This window comes from Acinonyx jubatus, chromosome D2, assembly GCF_027475565.1.
Source record: "Acinonyx jubatus isolate Ajub_Pintada_27869175 chromosome D2, VMU_Ajub_asm_v1.0, whole genome shotgun sequence".
NCBI lineage: Eukaryota > Metazoa > Chordata > Mammalia > Carnivora > Felidae > Acinonyx > Acinonyx jubatus.
The window spans coordinates 52,072,330-52,092,059 of NC_069393.1; the positions used below are offsets into that span (position 1 = coordinate 52,072,330).

A 19,730-nucleotide genomic window follows, 5' to 3' on the forward strand; every position below is an offset into this window, starting at 1 on the left:
TTCAAGAAATCATCACTATGGTATGAGAGTCTAAGGGACAAAAGTCACTGGCAAGCTGAATCCAAGGCAAGGTTTTTCTATTTGCTGTCAGAGTTTGGAAATATATAAACTTTGTGTGTGTGTGTGTGATTATATATATATATATATATATATATCTCCATATTTCAGATAAAACTCAGGTACTCAACACACATGGACTATTACAATCTTGATACTGTACCACTTTCATGAAGAGAACAGAACTTGGGAAGTTGGGTGTCTTCTTAAGGTTTTTGATCACCACTGATTCTACCCTTTCCCCTCCACACTCCACAATGAGGCTGGGGGATGTGATAGAAGCCATCTGGTAGTTCTTCATATTTCTTAAGCCCCAAGCTAGAATCTAAGAAAACAATATAAAGAGATAGAAAGAAAACCCAGTATATTAAAAATAATATTCAAAGGAAACATTCTTCCTTAATAACTGAGAAATTCTTTAAGGTTGACTGGTGCAGATTTGCCTAAAATCTCTGAGACTCTTATTCTGGAAAGCCTGTAGGTCATGCAGAGAAAGTGGTTTTGCCCCTTTTCCTCTGCCTGAGCTGCTAAAAAGCAGAGCGGTGAAGAGTGCAGGAATCAAATCCTGGCTGTGAACCCAGGCAAGTTAGTAACCTCTCTATGTCTCATCTGCAAACAGGACTGACAGCATTATCTACCACAGGGTCATCCCGAGGATCAAGTGTAAACTTCTTAACACAGCGTCTGACGTGTAAGCATTCAAAAATGATAGCTGTTGTTTAAAGCCATCTGTTTGGTCTCTGGAAACTCTTACCAAGACAGCTTGAGAATGGAAATCTCAATGTAACATCAAGGAAGAGACCTTGAGAATGGACCAGACACAGTCCATCAAGCTACCTGTTAGCTCCATCAGCCTGTGTCTGCCCTGATTGTCTGGCACGTCAGCATTTCCTGTTACCCCCATGCCTCTCTCCACCTTGAGTCCCCTCTTGAGTCTCCTGCTCTCTGTGCACACGTGCACACACACACACATACACACACACACACTGCTCTTTGTCTGCCTTCCCTCTCCCAGCTCTCCAGTGGACACGGGAAACTCAGAAATCTCCTGGATCCTAGTAAATGAGAACCCCAAATTCCCTCAGTAAGGCTGGAATTGACCTGTTCTTCTTGTTTCAACAAGCCTTCTATGTCCATGAATATTTCAGATTTTTGGACAAATGCTTTAGGAAGTTGGACACAGCAAGAGAACAGGTGACAAGATTTCATTTCCCAGGTGAAGGATTCCAGTTCTGTCGCTATGTCATTTGACTTGATCCATAAAACTTAGGGAGCTGCATACCTCAATGGCAGTGAGCTGGACCACAGGTCTGATCCCCTGGGGAACCATGTATAGATTTGGCGCCCTTTGTGAGGGAAGGATGGGAAGGTTGGAGCCATCCTGTAAAACAAACATGGAAATGTCAGTGCCTCTCTTTAGTTCAAGGGAATGGTGTCGCGGGTTGTTAACAAGTATTTTAAGCAGTTGCTATGAAAGAATATGTAAATGAGAACTCAGTAAGTACCTTGTGCCTCAGAATCAGTTCTGCGGTTACAAGGACGTCCCCACAGGCTTTGTCTCCGTTCATTAAGGGGTGCCAGAGAAGTTTGGGTGTGATATCCATTTCTGAGTTTAGCTTTACCAGAGGGGAGCACAAGCTTCGTCCTAAAAATTCATCTTTGCCCTAGAGAAACAAACAATCCTTAAATTCCCCAACAAATATCCCTATAAACTTCCATTATTCCCCAAGCCATCTTAGAAATTCTAAATTACCTACCACTTGGTCATTGTCAAAAAGTTCAATGACAACTTTGGGTGGGTTCTGTAGGACTGTCTGGGGCTCCCCGTAGATTTCAATTTCATCAAATATAATCGTTTGGTCCCATGTGGGATTCAGAGTTGAGTGGATGATCTCAGTGGTTTTGCTTCGATGGAGGAAGGAGACATGAGCATATGGATCTAAAACAGAAGAAGAGAGGGGCGCGTGGCGGCTCAGTTGGCTAAGCGTCTGACTTCTGATTGTGGCTAAGGTCATGATCTCATGATTCATGAGACTGAGCCTTGTGTCGGGCTCCGTGCTGGGCGTGGAGCCTGCTTAAGATTCTCTCTCTCCCTCCCCGTTGGCCCCTCTCCTGCTCACATTCTCTCTCTCAAAACAAACAAATAAATAAATAAATAAATAAATAAAAATAATAAAAATAAGAACTAAAACAGAAGAAGAGAGTAACAGTGAGGCCATGGCTAAAGTCCAGCTCCTCAGGACCACTCATTTCAATTGCATGTTCTTCCTCCAGGTGCACTGATCACAGACCCTCACCACCACCTGGGAGAAGATTGCCAAAGCAATCATGAAAAAGAACAGAGCTGGAGGCATCACACTTGCTGGTTTCAAATTATATTACAAAACTATAGTAATCAAAATGGTATGGTAGTAGCATAGAAACAGACACATGAATCAACAGAACAGAATAGAGAACTCAGAAATAAATGCATGCATATGTGAGCAACTAATTTTCAATATAGGTGCCAAGAATGCACAATGGAGAAAGGATAGACTTAATTTTTGATTAAGGCACCAAGAATGCACAATGAAGAAAGGATAGTCTCTTTGATAAATGATGCTGGGAAAACTGGATAGCCACATGCAGAAGAATCAAGCTGGAGCCCTGTTTTATACCATACACAGAAGTCAACTCAAAATAGACTAAATACTTGAATATAGGACCTGAAACCATAAAACTCCTAGAAGAATGTATAAGGGGTAAGCTCCCTGATATTAGTGTTGACAGTGATTTATTTTTCTGGCTTTGACACCAAAAACAAAGGCAACGGAAGCAAAAATAAATAAGTGGAACTATGACAAACTAAAAAGCTTCTGCACAGCAAAGGAAACAATAAACTGAATGAAAACCCATGGAATGGGAAAAAGACATTTGTGAACCACATATATGATAAGGAGTTAATATCCAAAATTTGCAAGGAACTCATACAAAAGAGCAAACAGCCCAAATGACCCAATTAAAAAATGGGCAAAGGACCTGAAGAGACATTTCTCCGAAGAAGACATATAGGTGGCCAACAGGTACAATAAAAGGTACTCGACATCATTCATCATCAGGGAAATGTAAATCAAAACCACAATGAGATATTAAGTAACCTGTCTATCCTGTTAGGATGTCTCATTATCAAAAAGACAGGAGATAACAAGCGTTGGTGAAGATGTGGAGAAAAGGGAACCCTTGTGCACTGTTGGTGAACATGCAGACTGGTGGAGCCACTGTGTAAAGCAGTATGGGAGTTCCCCAAGAAATTAAAAATCGAGTTATCACCTGATCCAGCAATCCCACTTCTGCGTATATATTCAAAGCAAATGCAATAATGATCTCAAAGAGATCTCTGCACTCTCATGTTCACCGCAGCATTATTCACAATAGCTGTGGTATGGAAACCACCTATGTGTCCACTGATGGATGAATGAATGAAGCAAATGTGTGTGTATGTGTGTGCTATCTATATATAATTCAGCCTTTAAAAAGAAGGAGATCCTGTCATTTGTAACAACATGGAGGAACCGGGAGGGCATTATGCTAAGTGAAATAAGCCAGACCGACAGAGACAAATACTGCATGGTATCACATGTAGAAGTTCCCCCACACTCCTTCAAAAATCAAATTAATAGAAACTGTGAGTGGAATCGTGCTTGCCAGGGGCTGGGGGGTATGTGTGGGGGGGAGGGGGGTGAAATGGGGAGAGGCTAGTAGAAGGATACAAATTGCAGTTATAAGGCGAAGAAGGCCTGAGGACCTAATGTGTAACATGAGGACTACAGTTGACAACAGTGTGTTGTATAAGTGACACTTGCTAGGTGAGGAGAACTTAAGGGTTCTGTCACACACACAAGTGTAACTACGTGAGGTGACAGATGTGTTAACGCAATTGTGGGAACCCTTCCATCACGTAGTTGGATATCAAATCGTCACTTTGTATACTTTAAGTGTGCAACTTTGTAATTTATACCTCAACAAAGCTGAAAAAAGATAAGGAAAAAAAGAAGCAATCTGTTTCTCCTCCATGCTAAATAACTTCACCAAAACTTTTGCAATTGCCTGGGAGCTGATCTATTTGAGCAATAGCCTAATATCTAACCTGAAAGTGTTGTATCATCGAAAATGCTGCTTCATTTTTAGCATTGCGGTATCACATGAATGGGGCTCTTTGTTTCTGCTCCGATTATATATCTTATGTCTCAAACTGCAAAGAATGTGCTTGAGTTTTAGGCAACTTCAGTCAAGAATTTGGAGAAGATTCTAACTTCAACTTTCAATGACTGAGTGCCCTCTGGTGGTGAATATTCAAAAATGTCTTCAAACCCCATTTGGAGATCCGTAGTATAGAGATAGCTTTGAATCTCCTCTCATTTGTCAGAAAAGGAAACCACTCACAAATGTTGGTTACATTGGTGCTTGGAACACACCTCACAACTGATGTGAGCGTGCCAGAGTGTCAGGCAACTGCTTTAAGAGCTGTTTCCATAGAAGCTCTGCTCCGTTCAAGTCCTGAAGGAGAAATCTGCCCCAAGTAGCCCAGATGGCCCCTGAACTATTCATGATCCCACCAGCTACAGCAAAAACTCCCAGCAACCTTTTCCTCAGCCCTGCCTTCAGCCTCCCCCTTAGATCCAGTCCAAAGGACACAAAACCAGCCGGGTCTCATGGCTTTATGGTGCTGCTGGGAATCAGGGGAACAGGCTGCGGAGAGGTCGAAACGGACTCCCAATGACCTCAAGCCTGGTGTTGTAGGCAAACGCGTGAACTTGTGATCTGTCAACTTGAGAGAGCTACAAAAAATATATAAAGGATCTTAACTTCCCAATCAGCCCAAGAGCCCAGGGTATATGTATATATAGCTGTGTGTATAAGCAGAGAGCAGAAACTGCTTTTCTTCTTGGGCCTTTTTATTAGCTGATCAGTTAATGATTATTAGTATTAAAAGACCACATATCTTCTGTGTATCTCCAGCACCCAGCAGGAGTGCTCGACATACTCAGTGATTATTTAATGACTGAGCAGTTTACTTCACACAAATCGAACTAATCTCAATATGGAAAGCCTTTTAGTTGTTCTCTGAGAAATCACTAAAAGCATCCACAAGCTAGCCTGCTATGTAACAACATGCACGATGGAGATTTTTGTGTCTTTACCTGAAAAACTATCCTTGTCTAGAGCCATGAGGTTTCTGGCCTGATAGATATAGCAGCGCAGATGGTAAATGTAGACTCCTGAAAAGAACAGGATGGAGGTTACTTACAAGAAACAGAACAGTGGAATATTTGGAGATAATACATATTTCAGATCTACTTCTCCACAGTAAAGAACACATAGACTGCTGATGACACGTGCTCCCAAAGTAGTTCTGTTTCCTATAAAATAAAACCAACTTTAAAAATACTACAGTAAGGTTGGGGCACCCGGGTGGCTCAGTCGGTTAAGCATCTGACTTCGGCTCAGGTCATGGCCTCACAGTTTGTGAGTTTGAGCCTCACGTCGGGCTCTGTGCAGACAGGTCAGACCCTGGAACCTGCTTCAGATTCTCTCTCTCGCTCTCTCTTTCTCTCTTCCCCTCCTCTGCTCGCACTCTGTCTCTCTCTCTCTCTTAAAAATACACATTTAAAAAATACTATAATAAGCTCAATGCAAGTGTTATCACTCAGGAGAACATTACTCCTGTTGTGAAATACCTGGATTTAGGCTACTGCTTGTCATCACAGACCTTTAAAATGAAACTTGGTTTCCAGGAGTTATAGAAATAGGGCTTTCTATACTACTTCAGCCCCAGATCTAGGAGACAGTTATCTGCTAAAAGCTGCTTTGATAGCTCAAAATCTTTATACTCTTTATCCTTATTGTGCTAATGTGTATACCCTCCCACCTCCCACACACGTGATCTGAGAGAGAGAGTAGGGCACTGTGATTCGGTGCACAGATCTGGGAGTCAGACTATCTTGTCTACAGTGTTTCCAAGCTGTAAGATTTGGGGCAACTTATTTAATCCTTCTGCATGTCTACAATGAGGACAATAATAACACCTACTTCCTCGGGATGTTACAAGGATTAAAGGAATTAATATATGCACAGTGCCTGGCACATGCTAAGCCCTAGATAAGCATTTGCTATTATTATTATTATTATTATTATTATTATTATTATTACACAGCAGGTCTGCCTCATCCCAGAATGCCTAAAGATTATCATCGGAACCAACCTTTACTTAACTTTTTGAACCTCTTTTTCTAATTAAAATAATCTTTTGGGGGAGCTTAACAGATAGAATCAGTACAGACTCTGTCAAAGTCAATGATTTGACAACCCTCCACCCCAAATACAATTTTTAAAACTATTTTTTAAAAAATCCTCTCATCAGGTGATGGCAATGGAAGTCACACTTGCATGAAGACATTTTAATCATGTTTGGTGATGCAAAGAGTTTTCTAGAGATAAGTCATAGCAGCAGAAGGCACAAATTCATGTTTAAAACTTACTGTCAAAGTTACAAGAAACAATGGGAGTGTTTGCCCCAAACACGGTGGTGGCACTGTACTTCTGCTTTTCTGTGCTCTTTTCATCTCCTTCCTCAGTAGTGTCCGCACCCTAAAGAGGCAGAAAAGTCCATGAATGGTGCCTCAAGACAAACAAAGAGGCAAGAATTACAAAAATCTGGAATGGTGGCTTTCAAAATAGACTCTTTTCATCCGATCACTCCATTTTTAAAGATGAATGAAGCCCAGCACAGCAAGTGACTTGCCCAAGGTCACTTAGCTGGAAAGCAACAGAGCATGAAGTTGAAGCTAGTCTTTCTGCCTCAAGGTCAGCCTTACCAAACCCGGATGCTGAAAATTTTAAAAAGGAAAGGCATAAAGGATAAATAAGGGGATTAAAAAGGTGGGAGGAAGACAAGAATAAGCAGTGGAAGCACACAGCAGGGTCAGTGTGCAAAAATATAAAAACAGGCTGTGTTTGGAAATGGCTCCCGACCACCATGTTGTTTTAGATGGACCACTGCCATTTTCTTATTCCTTCCTTCCACGGTTCTGCTTTTTCCCTCCCTCCCTTCATTACTGTGAGTCCATATAAATTATTCTCTAATTCCGTGAGCCATCCTTCTGTTTTCCTCCCCCTCACATCTGTATATTTAACACTCTTGATTGTTGAACATTTGTAGTTTCCAAGGTATAATCCAAGGAACCTGTGCCTGGGAATGTTAACAGATGTCACCTGCGACCAGGGTTTTGAAACAGATGTATTTGGAAAATGCCCGACGAAACAACATTAAACAGGTGTGTCTGCAGTAGAACTTCTTAGAATCTTTCCTATATTAATGGTCTATTCATTCAACAAGAGTTACTGAGCATCTAGGATGTGCAGCTTTCTCCCAAATTATCTGCAGTCCTGCAGTACTGGAGGGATCTCCATGGCGTCCCAGGTGTATCCAACACTCATCTATTTTCTCTACACCAACATTTTTGAGCTTTGAGTGTTTATTACTTACGAGGGCACCTTCAAGTTTAAAGATGGCAGCTGCACCATGTGTTTCTGAAGGAGCCATTTTTCTTCTCCAGCGTCTACGGCGAAAGGTATCCGAACTACGCTGTTTCCAGTGAAATTTCCAGCCAATTAAAGAAGCATATTCCCAGCCCTCCCGGTCTTCATATTCTTCCATGGCCTAGAACAGAAGTAAAGCTTTGAATGCTAATGATAATCATAATAATAACAATAATAATATCCCTTAATTGATAAGGCAGATTATGTGGTCAATCAACAAATAACGCATTGAAAATCTACTCTGTTCCGAGCATTATGCTACGAGCCAGTGATACAACAAAGAAAGAAGCAGACACGCTGTCTGTCCTTGCAGAGCTGATGGACTGTGGGAACACTGAGAGATAACCAAGCAATTGCAATGGAATGAGACATTGCAGGAGAGGCACCTTATTCAGATTTGGGGAGGGTTAAGGAAAATGGATTCTTTCTTAACTTGCTTTCTATATTGTCATTTTCATCAGCTCATAAGACATTGCAATTGTGATACGGTTTATAAAACATTATCATCTCCATTTTATATAGGAAAAAGTGACACCACGGTCCCTAGGATTTAAATGTCTCATCTAAGCTAATAGCCGGCATAACTAAGTGATAGATCAGATATATTACTTCCGTAATAACTAATAACTTATGAGTATAGTACTTTTTATCTTCAAAACGGTTTATACATAAATGCCCTCAGTGTTCAATGTTGTATGCAGTTCAACAAATCTGCGTGTCTACTGTGTGACAGAGATTGTGTTAAGCGCCAAGGAGGCAGTGAAGGACAAGACAAGACAGGGCCCGTGCCTTCGTGTGGCTGACCTTTACTGGTGGACATTTTCTGTAAATACCTTAAAAGTATTACTAGATTTAATAAATGCAAAATAATACTGAATCATATTTATGATCTCAGAAATAAGAGCTCTATGGAGGCTATAACCATTGTAGAGATTCGTTTTTCAATTTTGAATAACATAATTGCAGGTCAAGCACAATCTTGTAATCGCTGCTCTAGTAGTATTCACAGCGGCACTGAAATATTTCAGGTAGCCAAGAGTGAGGAGGTTAGGGAACAGGATCAAAGTCTCAACAATGCTTTTTGGTAGGACTGGGCCAAGTTTCCGGTCTTCTTCCCACCCCCTCTTGGTGCTCTCCTGTGGCAGGCAGGAGGGAGCCAAGTGCCTCCAAGAACTTCTCACCCCATCAGAATATGGGTAGTTGAATGAGAGGTATTCGTTTATCAGCTTATTCATTCTCCTCCATTACTTGTTAGGAACTAGTTTCTGAGCTGGCAAGAAGGATACAAAGTAGACGGCTTCCATCTTTGTGTCCAAGGAGCTCCCTGTCTAATAAAAAGTAATTTCATTGCATTTACTATGAGTCAGGCACTTTGTGGAACAGCCTTGCCTGTGTTCAAACACGGCTGGCTCCGTCATTTTAGACATGTGGCCTAGAGTCCATTTAACCTCTGTGAGCATTATCTAAAAAATGAGGATAAACGTATATCTCGGGGATTACAGACAATGCATATTCAGTACCTAGCATTAGAGAAGGCACATAACACATTCCACTTATTATTATGAGCAGTATTATTCCATTTCACTTACTATTATTCCACATAAGCCTTATACTACCCTAATTAAAAGCATGGTATTATACCCATTTTGCAGATGAGAAAGGAAATAAAGCCAGGATTTGAGTCCTCGTGTATCTTATTCAAGGGCTGAACTATTGCCACTACTTCCTTATGCCACCAAAATAATTTCTATTGCTACCTCTAGAGTGGTTCTCATTATTCAGCCTACTTCAGGGTCACCTGAAAGACATGTTGAAGCACAGACTGCTGGGCCGCACCCCTGATTCTTAAATCAGTAGGTCTGGAGTGAGGCGTTTCTAACAAGCTCGCAGGTAATGTGTTGTGGCTGGTTGGGGTGGGGGGCACATTTTGCAAACTTCTTTGAGCAGGCATTAGGCCCTTGACTGGCGAATGGTTTCTGTAGCAAAAGCAGAGTCACTGGAATTCTGTGTGGGTCCCCCTGCCCCGACTCCCCGGACGGACGTAGCTTCCTCCATGGTAACTCTTACCCTTGCAGTACTTGAAGCGCTTTGTGTTAAATCTTTCTTGCGTTTTCGGACCAGCCTTCGCCGCCTATGAGTATGATACATTTTCTCTGCTGCAACCCAGGATTTGGGCTTATTATCAGGAGGAATGGTAATTCCATACTCCCAGCCTGGAACAGAGTTTGCCAACGGTTATCCCAAAGAGATGCATTTGCCAGACTGCTGGATAAACTTCCAGAAAACATCCAGCCAATCTCTCTGCTCCCCCATCAACATTCTCTGTGGTGACAAGGAATGCCACTGCCCCTTTCACTTTGCTGCAGTTCAGCCAAACTGAATACAGCTCTGTCCCCTTCGATCCCTCTTCAAACTGCTTCCTTTGCGCCCACGAGGTTCTCCTTCCCCTTTCTCCCTCCAATCACTCATGGTAATTTAGTGCATCTACGAATAAAGCACAGTGCAAGAGGCAGATGGGGACAGTGCTGAAGGGTGTCGTCTGTGTAACTGCACAGCCAGGGTTTAAATCCCAGCATCACCACCGCTGGATGTTCACTAAAAAAGTTCCTTGCTGGTTAGTAAACCTGCCTATGGCCTAATTTCCCCAGCAATAACGGTAAAGAATACCTTTTTAAAACAGAGTTCATCAAAATAATACATGCAAATAACTAGGACTATGTTTGTGCTCAGTGCTAGCTATTATTATAAGGCCTGGCGTGTGCATCAAGATCAGTAAGAAATTTATTATCTAGTTGAACCTTTCTGTATTATGGTTGTTTTTTTCTTTCATAAGGGAAAAAAATCAGATTTTCTCTTTTGATATTTCCAAATATTATAGTCATTTAACTTTACATTACTATTCATTGAAAAGGATAAACACCATTAACAGAATCTATGTCAATAATCTACATTATTGTATGTCAACCTTACTTAAAAAAAAAAAAAAAAAACCACAACAATCTGCATTATTGCTGAATAGGTTGACTTTTAAGGCATTTTACAGTCTTTCTTCCTGAGCTACAGGGTCCTGAGTGTGATGTTCCCAGGGAAGCTATGGGTGTGATTAGAAAAGAGAAAGTCCAAATTCCACTTCCCTCCCAAATTCTCGTCCTGGATCCCCAGCATCTCAACGTGCAGCCAACTGGCCCCCTGTGATCTTGTATTTTTCACTCTTGATGCCCCCCCACACACCTGTCCAAGCACTTGCTCATCCTTCAGATTTTGCATCTGAAGAGTCACAGCTAATATCCAAGACCTGATTGTCACAAACCAACAGAAGTAAGACTCCTCCCTGCCAAGGAAACTTTACTCTGGTTAAGCAGGGCCTTGCCGCAGACAGCCCGGCACGTAACAGATCTAAAATGTTACCTTTCTCATCCACTGCTCGATTTATGTCATATACCCATGCGTCATCTTCCCATTCCCAACCTGGAGGGCATGTCAGCTCGCTGGGCGATGCTGCTTTATCACCGTTCTTTAAAACAAAAACGAAAAAATGAAGACAAGTAAGTCATAGGGTCCAATAAGAAGCAAAAGTGAGATGGTACCTCACATTTAACAATGGTATTCACGTGCTAACTTAGATGCTACACTCAGAAGAATCTTTAATCTCTATGCACAACTGCTACACGAAATTAGTTTTTTTAGAATACCTTCTGTTTCCACTGTTAGGAGGTATGTTGGGTTGAACCATGGGAATTGCTTTGACCATCAAAAATGGTCAAATATCAGCAATTTCCTGTGTTCAACTTAAAATTATGAAGTGGTACAACTGTCTTTATGAGGAGCTAGTAGGAAAGAAACCATCAGAGATGGAAAAAGTGTGGGGAAAAAACATGTTTTTAAGTACAAGGGAATGTCACTGGAGGTTCTAGATGCTAACTGTGTAAGATTAAGCAAGGTTTAGGTTAAATACTCACTTAAGTACTGACTGCATTAAAACCGACAGTTATGAAAAAAAAGTTCCTAAGAACAGAAGTAAAGGTGGTCCATAAACACATGGAAAATTACCCAGCCTTACTTTAAATTAAGAGTGAGATGGGGCGCCTGGGTGGCGCAGTCGGTTAAGCGTCCGACTTCAGCCAGGTCACGATCTCGCGGTCCGTGAGTTCGAGCCCCGCGTCAGGCTCTGGGCTGATGGCTTGGAGCCTGGAGCCTGTTTCCGATTCTGTGTCTCCCTCTCTCTCTGCCCCTCCCCCGTTCATGCTCTGTCTCTCTCTGTCCCAAAAATAAATAAACGTTGAAAAAAAAAATTAAAAAAAAAAAAGAGTGAGAAAATGGAGATGACATCAGGGTACCACTGATCATGCAGTGACAAGGCTGTGGCAGTGGGGTAGTCAGTGTTTAGGAAAACAGCCCTCTAAGAAGCTGTTGCTGGACATGCGAACTTATACAACCTATTTGAAAGCTGTTTGGCAATACTTATCAAAATTGCATATGTACTGAAATCTGACCAAACCAATCCAGGGATCTTTCCTGGAGATAAATTTTCACAAGTGAATAAAAATGTACGTATAAAAACATTTACTGCTGCATTGCTTAAAAAAAACCTAAGACTAGAAAAAAAAATGTCCACAAGGAGAGGATCATTTAAATAAATTAGAGAGGGTGCATATAATAAAACACTCTGCAGGCATTTTTTTAAAAAAGTTCATAGTTCTATATGTACTGATGTCAAAAGATGTCCACGATACACTGTCATATGGAAAATACAAGTTGTTGAACTGTGCACACAACACAATTCTATTTAGGTGTGAGAGAGAGAGAGAGAGAGACAGAGAGAGAGAGAGAGAGAGAGAGAGAGAGGAAGGAAAAAGTTATATAGTTGAGCAAGAACAGAAACATGTTTTCAGTAGTTACCACGGGGCGGAGTGGGGGTGGAATATAAATCTGGGAGAATTACTTTTCATTTCCTTTTATGCTGTTTGAATATTTTAGAGACATACACATTCCACTTGTGCTTCTTAAAACGAGTTAAATGATAAATATTTATTTATTGCACAACTCAAATTTTACCTTGTACCAACATCTAAACAGGCCCAGTGACTTCTCCAGAGAAAATAATTTATAGGTGCACTTGTGTGGCTTAAAGTTAAGGTAAGGCTGTTCAGAACACGAGACAGAGCAGAAGAGAGGGGGAGGCCGCGCCTCAAGGTCGGCGGGTTCACGGGTCGTGGTTCCAAAGAGCTAGGGTTGAGGCTCTCTCTGGGGAGCAACCCGCTCACCGCATCGGTGTAGGTGTCCTCGGCTGCCTTCCACTCGCCCCCGGGGTAGCGACTCTCATTCTGATACACTTCATCCGTGAACTCCGTGTGACCTGCGTCCGCCTCAGTCAACAAGCTGCGGGTGAGGCTCGGGTTACCAAAGGAGCAATGGAAGCCAACCACCCCAGCTCGGCCCGATGGTCGGGAAACATCTACACCGGTTCCCTCCTCACTCTACCCCTTGGGTTCTCCACTCCAAACTCCTCTTCCTGCTAATAGCTTCTGACATTCCTTTGAAGAAGGGGTCTGCGGGAACAAGGAGACCTAAATTATAGAGCACTCCTCCAGTTAGCAGGCCTGCTCCTTCTCAGTAATTAGGGTGGGGACTGGGAAAACAGTCCTGTGGGCAGCTCCTTATAGAGATCTTATGCTCCATATTTTTGTTTCAGTTCAGGACCGTTCAGCTTTTTTTTTTTTTTTTTTTTTTTCCCCAGCAAAACTCCTGGCTAACAGTTCAAAAGAATAGGATGTTGTCCACCCTCATTCCCCCTATTTTAAAAAATTGAGGGGAGACAGTCTCATGAGGCCAAGTGTGGAAATTTTTACTCATGGCTTGCATGGTCTACGTAACACAAACTGAAGGGAGGAGTTTACATTTTCTGGATAGTTCCTAGGTCGACAGCCAAACCAGGTCATTTAAGACTCCAGACTCCATTTAGGTACTTAAGAAATCCATACTGACTCTCTGCCAGGCCAATTTTCCTCTTGGAGTTGGAACTATTTTGACAACCCATAATGGAAAGTATGGAGGCTCCAACTTTGACTGGAGTGTTCTGCCAGGTACCCACTCAAGTGAGGTTTCTTTTTCTTTCACCGTGGCCCTACATCTTCTCCCTGCTGCATCCTCCCCTAGAATCAAGCACTGGAAAGAAATCAGAAAGTAAGTAGTCCCAACTCTTTGTATAAATTGAGCTCATCCCGTCATTTCTCTGGGCCCCCGAGAAGGAGAATAGAAGACCTGGCTGCCGGCCTCTGAGGTCCCGTCAACCCCTGACATGCTTTGACCCTTCTACTTTTCCAAACACAATGCCTCTGCCTTTCCCTGTCCTCACTAACCTTTCTTCCTTCTGTCCAATTCAGATCCCATTTCGCTTCTCCTCACCAGCAACCCCAACCCCATCCAAAGCAAGCTGTTGTGGGTTAAAAGCAATCATGTGGAATCATCCGGTCTTGACAGACCAGACCAGACCCAGCATGCTCATTGGCTTCCTTCCCCAATGCCTGTGATCACAGGAAACAAATGTGGACAGAGAGGAAGAACTCCAGCTTGAGGCCTTAAGATCCAGCTTCACAAGCTCGTTTCCTCCAAAGTCAAGTATGCTGTGATGAGGTGGGGAAGGGGAGCTCTGGTTCCAAGGGTGTTGGCAACTTGCAGAAACCCAAACTCCTGGGGACACATGCTTGCCTCCCCTCTACTGTTTCTTTCATTTTAACAATGAGCTTTTGAGATACAATTCACCCATTTAAAGCATAGTCTCTACTGTTTCTTACAGACATTCCAGCAAAATAGTTGAGTGGTGGTTTTGGTGCCCAGGCTGGACTGGTACCACTCACAACCTATGTGTGTTTGGGTAAGTTATTTAATTTCTGTAGTTCTCAGTTTCCTCACTTGTGAAGTGGAGATAATGCTATTATTTGTTGGGAGATAATTCTCTATGAGTTCTTGTGTTTCTGCACAGTTAAGGATGTTTATATGAGGAATAATCTTGGAAGACAGAGAGAGTGTCTCTCTCTCTCTCTCTGGAGCAAAGGGCCAGCAGGCTTGCTAACCAATTGATTCTGGTTCCCTAAGCTCAGTTTCCTCTCCTGTTATACAAACCACTTCATGTTTAAGTACCATCTGACCATCTCCTTGTCACTCTGTGGGAACTGACTCCCTATTCCCACAGAGTGACTAGAGCAAATGTTAATTCTGGTACAGCTATTGGGGCTGGCCGTGAAGTCCTTTGTCTCTGACCCAGGAGTCCTGAATCTCCTTCCAGCATCCATGGAAGTATAGCAGGTGACCTTGTTTGCTTGTTAAAAATCTCAGATCCTTCATAATTTCTGACACTACCTACCTTGTAGAGCTGTAGTTCAGATTCAACAAAGTGATTAGCACACTGGTGCTTAGTACACTGCTTGACACATTCACACATAATAAGTTCTCAACAAATGTTAGCACTAGGTGCTTTTTGTATTTCCTTGTTTTATTATGGGGCACCAATGACATATTTCAAGTTTCTATGGACTTGTGTTCAGTGAGTGTTACATAAATATTTCCAAGAATGATGATGGAGAAGATTCATTTAGCACTTTCTAGGGAAAGGCTTCATTGTCATCCCTGTTTTCTCAGAAAGTGGAAAAACTTACCTTCTTTCAGGATCAACTATCCAGTCTCCTTCCCATTCCCAGCCTTTTGGAGGTAAAAAGAATTCCCTCTTGAGTTTTATTTTTCCTGTGACATCCGAAAATTTATGACGACCGACTAATCCAGAAGTGCCCCATTTTCCAAACATAAGAGCCTGATTTTCATACTGTTAAAAACAAATTAGAGAAACACCATCAGAGAGCAAGAAATAAAGCCTGCCTCTAAATGTTTAAGCCCATTTAAGCTAAACAATGATAGAAAGTGAAAAAACTTTATACCTAGAAGGTAGGGACCTAACTCGAGCTGCTACTGATTATGTAATTTTGGGCAAATCACTCTAAGTCTAGTCTTAGACTAGTCTAAGTCTAGTCTTATCTTTCTAAGACTCAGTGTTCCCATCTGTTAATTGGGGATAATACTACCAATTCTTATAGAATTGTTCAAATGTGCAAATGATTGTAAACAGTGGTATATCACACTAGTTGTTTCCATTATTATACTGAATGGCTCCAAATGGTTCTCTGAACTTAATTTTTATTTTAATTAAAAAAATTTTTTAAATATAATTTATTGTCAAATTGGCTTACATACAACACCCAGTGCTCATCCCAACAGGTGTCCTCCTCAATGCCCATCACCCAATTTCCCCTCTCCCCCCACCTCCCATCAACCTTCAGATTGTTCTCTGTATTTAAGAGTCTCTTTAGTCAACCTAATTTTTAAAATACCCACAAAAGTCATCAATTTATGAATGTGCAGGTTTCTAAGAGTTTACTTGTAAACAGTCTACTGTCTAGAACTTAGGGCCCATTTCCCCACAGAATCAACATTATAATTGATGGTACATTTCCTAGGCAGTCTGCAAAGAACCTGTCTGACATATGAAGGTCCTTTAAGGGCCCAGCCTTTATGGAGCCTAAAAGTTCTGTGCCTTCATCCCCTCTGGAATATAATGGGGGTGAAGATCAAGATCTTTCTGGAAGCCCAGGTTCAGTGGCAGTGACAGACTTTGGTTTACAGGGCATTTCTTTCTAAGTTGGAACTTATAAATCTACAAAGGTCTGCTCTTCACTCTGTCAACCATCAAAAAGGTTGTGATTTGCCAGTGGTGAGTGTCCCTGTTGAGGTACAAGCTGAAATTTCCATTTTTCTGCTGATGAGCCCACTGCAAAGATGATTTGCAAGTGACAGGGAAGTTTGACTGAGGTTGAAGAAGGAAGGAACAAGTCTGAATAGACACTTGATGGGGAAATTGGGTTCAAGCAACCACAGTAGTACCTGTCTCAGATATGGGCTCTGAGCCTTGAAAGGAGATAAGCTTCAGGAAGTAGCTGAAGAAGCTATTGTTACAAGGGGCTGTGAGACTTGGGGGCATGCGCATGGCTTCTCTGGTTTCTAAGTGACAAGGACACAGAATAGAGAGGAGCAAGGTGTTCCCACTACTTCTGCTTGGAGGCCAGCATGGCTAGAATAAAATCCAGGCAAGGAATTTGGCAAGACCGTTAACACATGTGAAGCACCTCAGAGACCTCCAGAAATCTGGTAGGGGATGCAGGGTGATGGTGGATTCTGCAGAGAACAGAGGTGTGGTTTTAGCACAGGAGGGCAAGAACCAGTTGAAATGTCCATTATTGCCGTTAATGTGTCCCTACTGGTACTCATAGGTTGTGAGAATCTAAGGAAACTAGTCACGCAACTAAGATGTGTGGATCACCTCTTTAATGTGAGTTGAAACTAGAGTCTGAGCTATCTAGTCTGAAAGACCTAGGAAGGGTGAAATGGAGCCCTGGACTGGTTGATCCTTGCTCAGTGCTAGCTAGCTTCTCCCAGCTGAGCTCCAACCTCAGAGCTGGAGACAGGCCGATGCCAAGAAACCCTATGTGAATGTTGGAGCGTCTCCTGCACGTGCCCTGATGCCATGACTCCACGTGGTCCAGTTGACTGTGCATAAGTATCAGCCACTCCAGGCCTTCCGTGTGGCTTGCAACACACCCTCTATTGATCTCCAGTGGCACTTCCAAGCCTGCTCTGTAAGGGCTCTGTGTGTTTCCCATGTATCTCACTGTTTCTCAAAGTGGTCCACTGAGGTCTCATATCCACCCACCCTGGAATCACTGCTGGTGCTCATCCCTAACTCAGTTACAGAATCAGAATCTCCCGGGTGGCCCTGGCAGTCCGCATGGTCAACAGGATACCCAGTTTTACCATCACTTAGAGAGGTTTCCCTATGTGAGGAATGAGTCTTCTGTGGTGCACAGACCCCCACTCCCCAAGCACACCTCTCAAGGTCTGCACCTGCCCAGTGTCCTCATTCCTGGGTTGTCTGTGTATGAATCACTCTGGTGGGTCCGTCCCAGTGTAGCCAATCTTTCCCTATGCCCCCAGAGGAAGGTCCCTCAGATGGGATTCTAGGTAGTGCTGATGCCTGTGGCTGTTTTTGATCTGTGAGCGTTTTCTCTAAGGAGGACATGTAAAAGGACTCCCCCACGGAAAGGAAAGATAGTCATGTCATGAAATGTACCATTTCAGCAAAGACGGTGAATGTTCCTTCTGCGAAGCTGTTGAACTTCTTCTCAACGGCACTCAGGCCCAGCCAGATGTTCACCCGCAGCTGCACAGGCACCTTGGGTCCGTGGTTGTTTTCCCGCGGATACTGTGAGATGCACAATAACACTGGCTGTAGCACACGCGGTGATGTTAAGTTCAAGCCACAAACAGACTGAACATCCAATCACAGTTCTCCTGTTTTCCCCAGCCTACTTTTAAGTCAGCTTAGTTAAAATGTTTCCAAATGACCCTACAGCAGAGATTGTGATAACAAAGAAAGCGGTGGTTGTCAAAATGTAATCCCTAGACCCCTGTGTGTCCTTGAGACCTTCTCAGGAGGTTCACGGAGTAAAACTATTTTCCTAATAATACTAACGTGTTACTTGTCATTTTCCGCTGTACTGGCATGGGCACTGAGGGCACAAAAGCAGTGGTGGATAAGACTCTGGGCACTGCAGCAGGAATTGGGGCAGTAACACCAAACTGAACCTGTGGTGATAGTTTTCTTCATCACTCTCAGTAAAGAAAAGAAATGCCAGTTTTAAATAAATCAGTAAAAGTTACTAATCTTGTCAAATCACGATTCTTGAGTATATCTTTTTCTTTTAACTTTTTTTTTTTTTTTTTAAGTAAGCTCCATGCCTAAGCTGGGGCTTGAACTTATGACCCTGAGATCGACATGCTCTACTGACTGAGCCAGCCAAGCGCCCCCTTGAGTACGTTTTTAAAATATTTTGTGTGATGAAATGGAAAGTATACACAAATTATTTCTGCTGCATATTACTGTATAGCTTGCGAAAAATCTCTTATGCGGTTGTTTGAAATGTGAACTGAATTAGCCTTTTTAAATTTACTTTTTAATTTTTTTAATGTTAATTTATTTTTGAGAGAGAGAAAGAGAGAGCGTGAGCAGGGGAGGGGCAGAGAGAGAGGGAGACACAGAATCTGAAGCAGACTCCAGGCTCTGAGCTGTCAGTGCAGAGCCTAACACAAGGCTTGAACTCACAGACCGTGAGATCATGACCTGAGCTGAAGTCAGACGCTTAACTGACTGGGCCACCCAGGCACCTCTGAATTAGCCCTTTTATTTTTTATTATTTATTTATTATTTAAAAAAATTTATTTGATTTTTTAAATATGAAATTTATTGTCAAATTGGTTTCCATACAACACCCAGCGCTCATCTGAATTAGCCTTTTTAAAAAATGTTTATTTATTTTTGAGACAGAGAGGGAGAAAGAGCAAGAGAGCGAGAGAGCAGAGGGGGAGGGGCAAAGAGAGAGGGAGGCAGAAGATCCAAAGTGGACTCTCTGCTGAGAGCTGAGAGCCCCATGCAGGGCTTGAACCCATGCACCATGAGATCATGACCTGAGCCGAAGCTGGATGCCCAAATGACTGAGCTACCAAGATGACCCCTTTTTGTTTTTTAATGGAAACCTTTTTTACTTGAAACAGTGATTGACAGACAAAAATGGCCACTCAGACTTAGGTGTGGGGCAGAGGTTTTTTTGAACATAAACCAAGTGAACCTGTCACTTCAAGGACGATGACTGACTGTATTCTATAGCCAATGATAGAAGTCAGTCTTCCAAGTAAAAACAAGTAAGAATTTTTTAAAACTTGTAGCTGTCATGGTGAACTTCATAGCATCCTGATACATAAAGACTTTCCTGATGAGTAATATTAATAAATGTGATTTTTTCCAATGTTGTAAGATAAAATGTGTCAACATTAGGAAAATCTGCATAACTTCATGAACTAATATTTTCTAAATGATCAATGCTAAATGTTACAAAATCAAGGATGGATAAAAGAACCATTCAAAGTACAAGAAAAACCAATGGATTTCAATGTAGCAGAGAATGAAAAGGTCACTGATACAGCTTCAATTCCAT

The 19,730-nt window shown here is 42.2% G+C and overlaps 1 protein-coding gene across 3 annotated transcripts in view; it reads right to left on the reverse strand.

Annotated features, from left to right (window-relative positions):
• The window catches only part of MYOF (myoferlin), a 151,313-nt gene that overhangs the window by 36,465 nt on the left and 95,118 nt on the right, over positions 1–19,730 (reverse strand). For all 3 annotated transcript variants that reach the window (XM_027062643.2, XM_015061901.3, XM_015061900.3), the window contains 12 exons: positions 17,810–17,941; positions 15,291–15,454; positions 12,900–13,014; positions 11,044–11,149; positions 9,703–9,848; positions 7,583–7,756; positions 6,576–6,684; positions 5,238–5,315; positions 1,815–1,996; positions 1,563–1,721; positions 1,340–1,438; positions 221–382 (listed from right to left, as the gene is read on the reverse strand). In XM_027062643.2, coding sequence (XP_026918444.2) covers positions 221–382; positions 1,340–1,438; positions 1,563–1,721; positions 1,815–1,996; positions 5,238–5,315; positions 6,576–6,684; positions 7,583–7,756; positions 9,703–9,848; positions 11,044–11,149; positions 12,900–13,014; positions 15,291–15,454; positions 17,810–17,941 — 1,626 coding nt within the window. The remainder of the gene's footprint in view (positions 1–220; positions 383–1,339; positions 1,439–1,562; positions 1,722–1,814; positions 1,997–5,237; positions 5,316–6,575; positions 6,685–7,582; positions 7,757–9,702; positions 9,849–11,043; positions 11,150–12,899; positions 13,015–15,290; positions 15,455–17,809; positions 17,942–19,730) is intronic.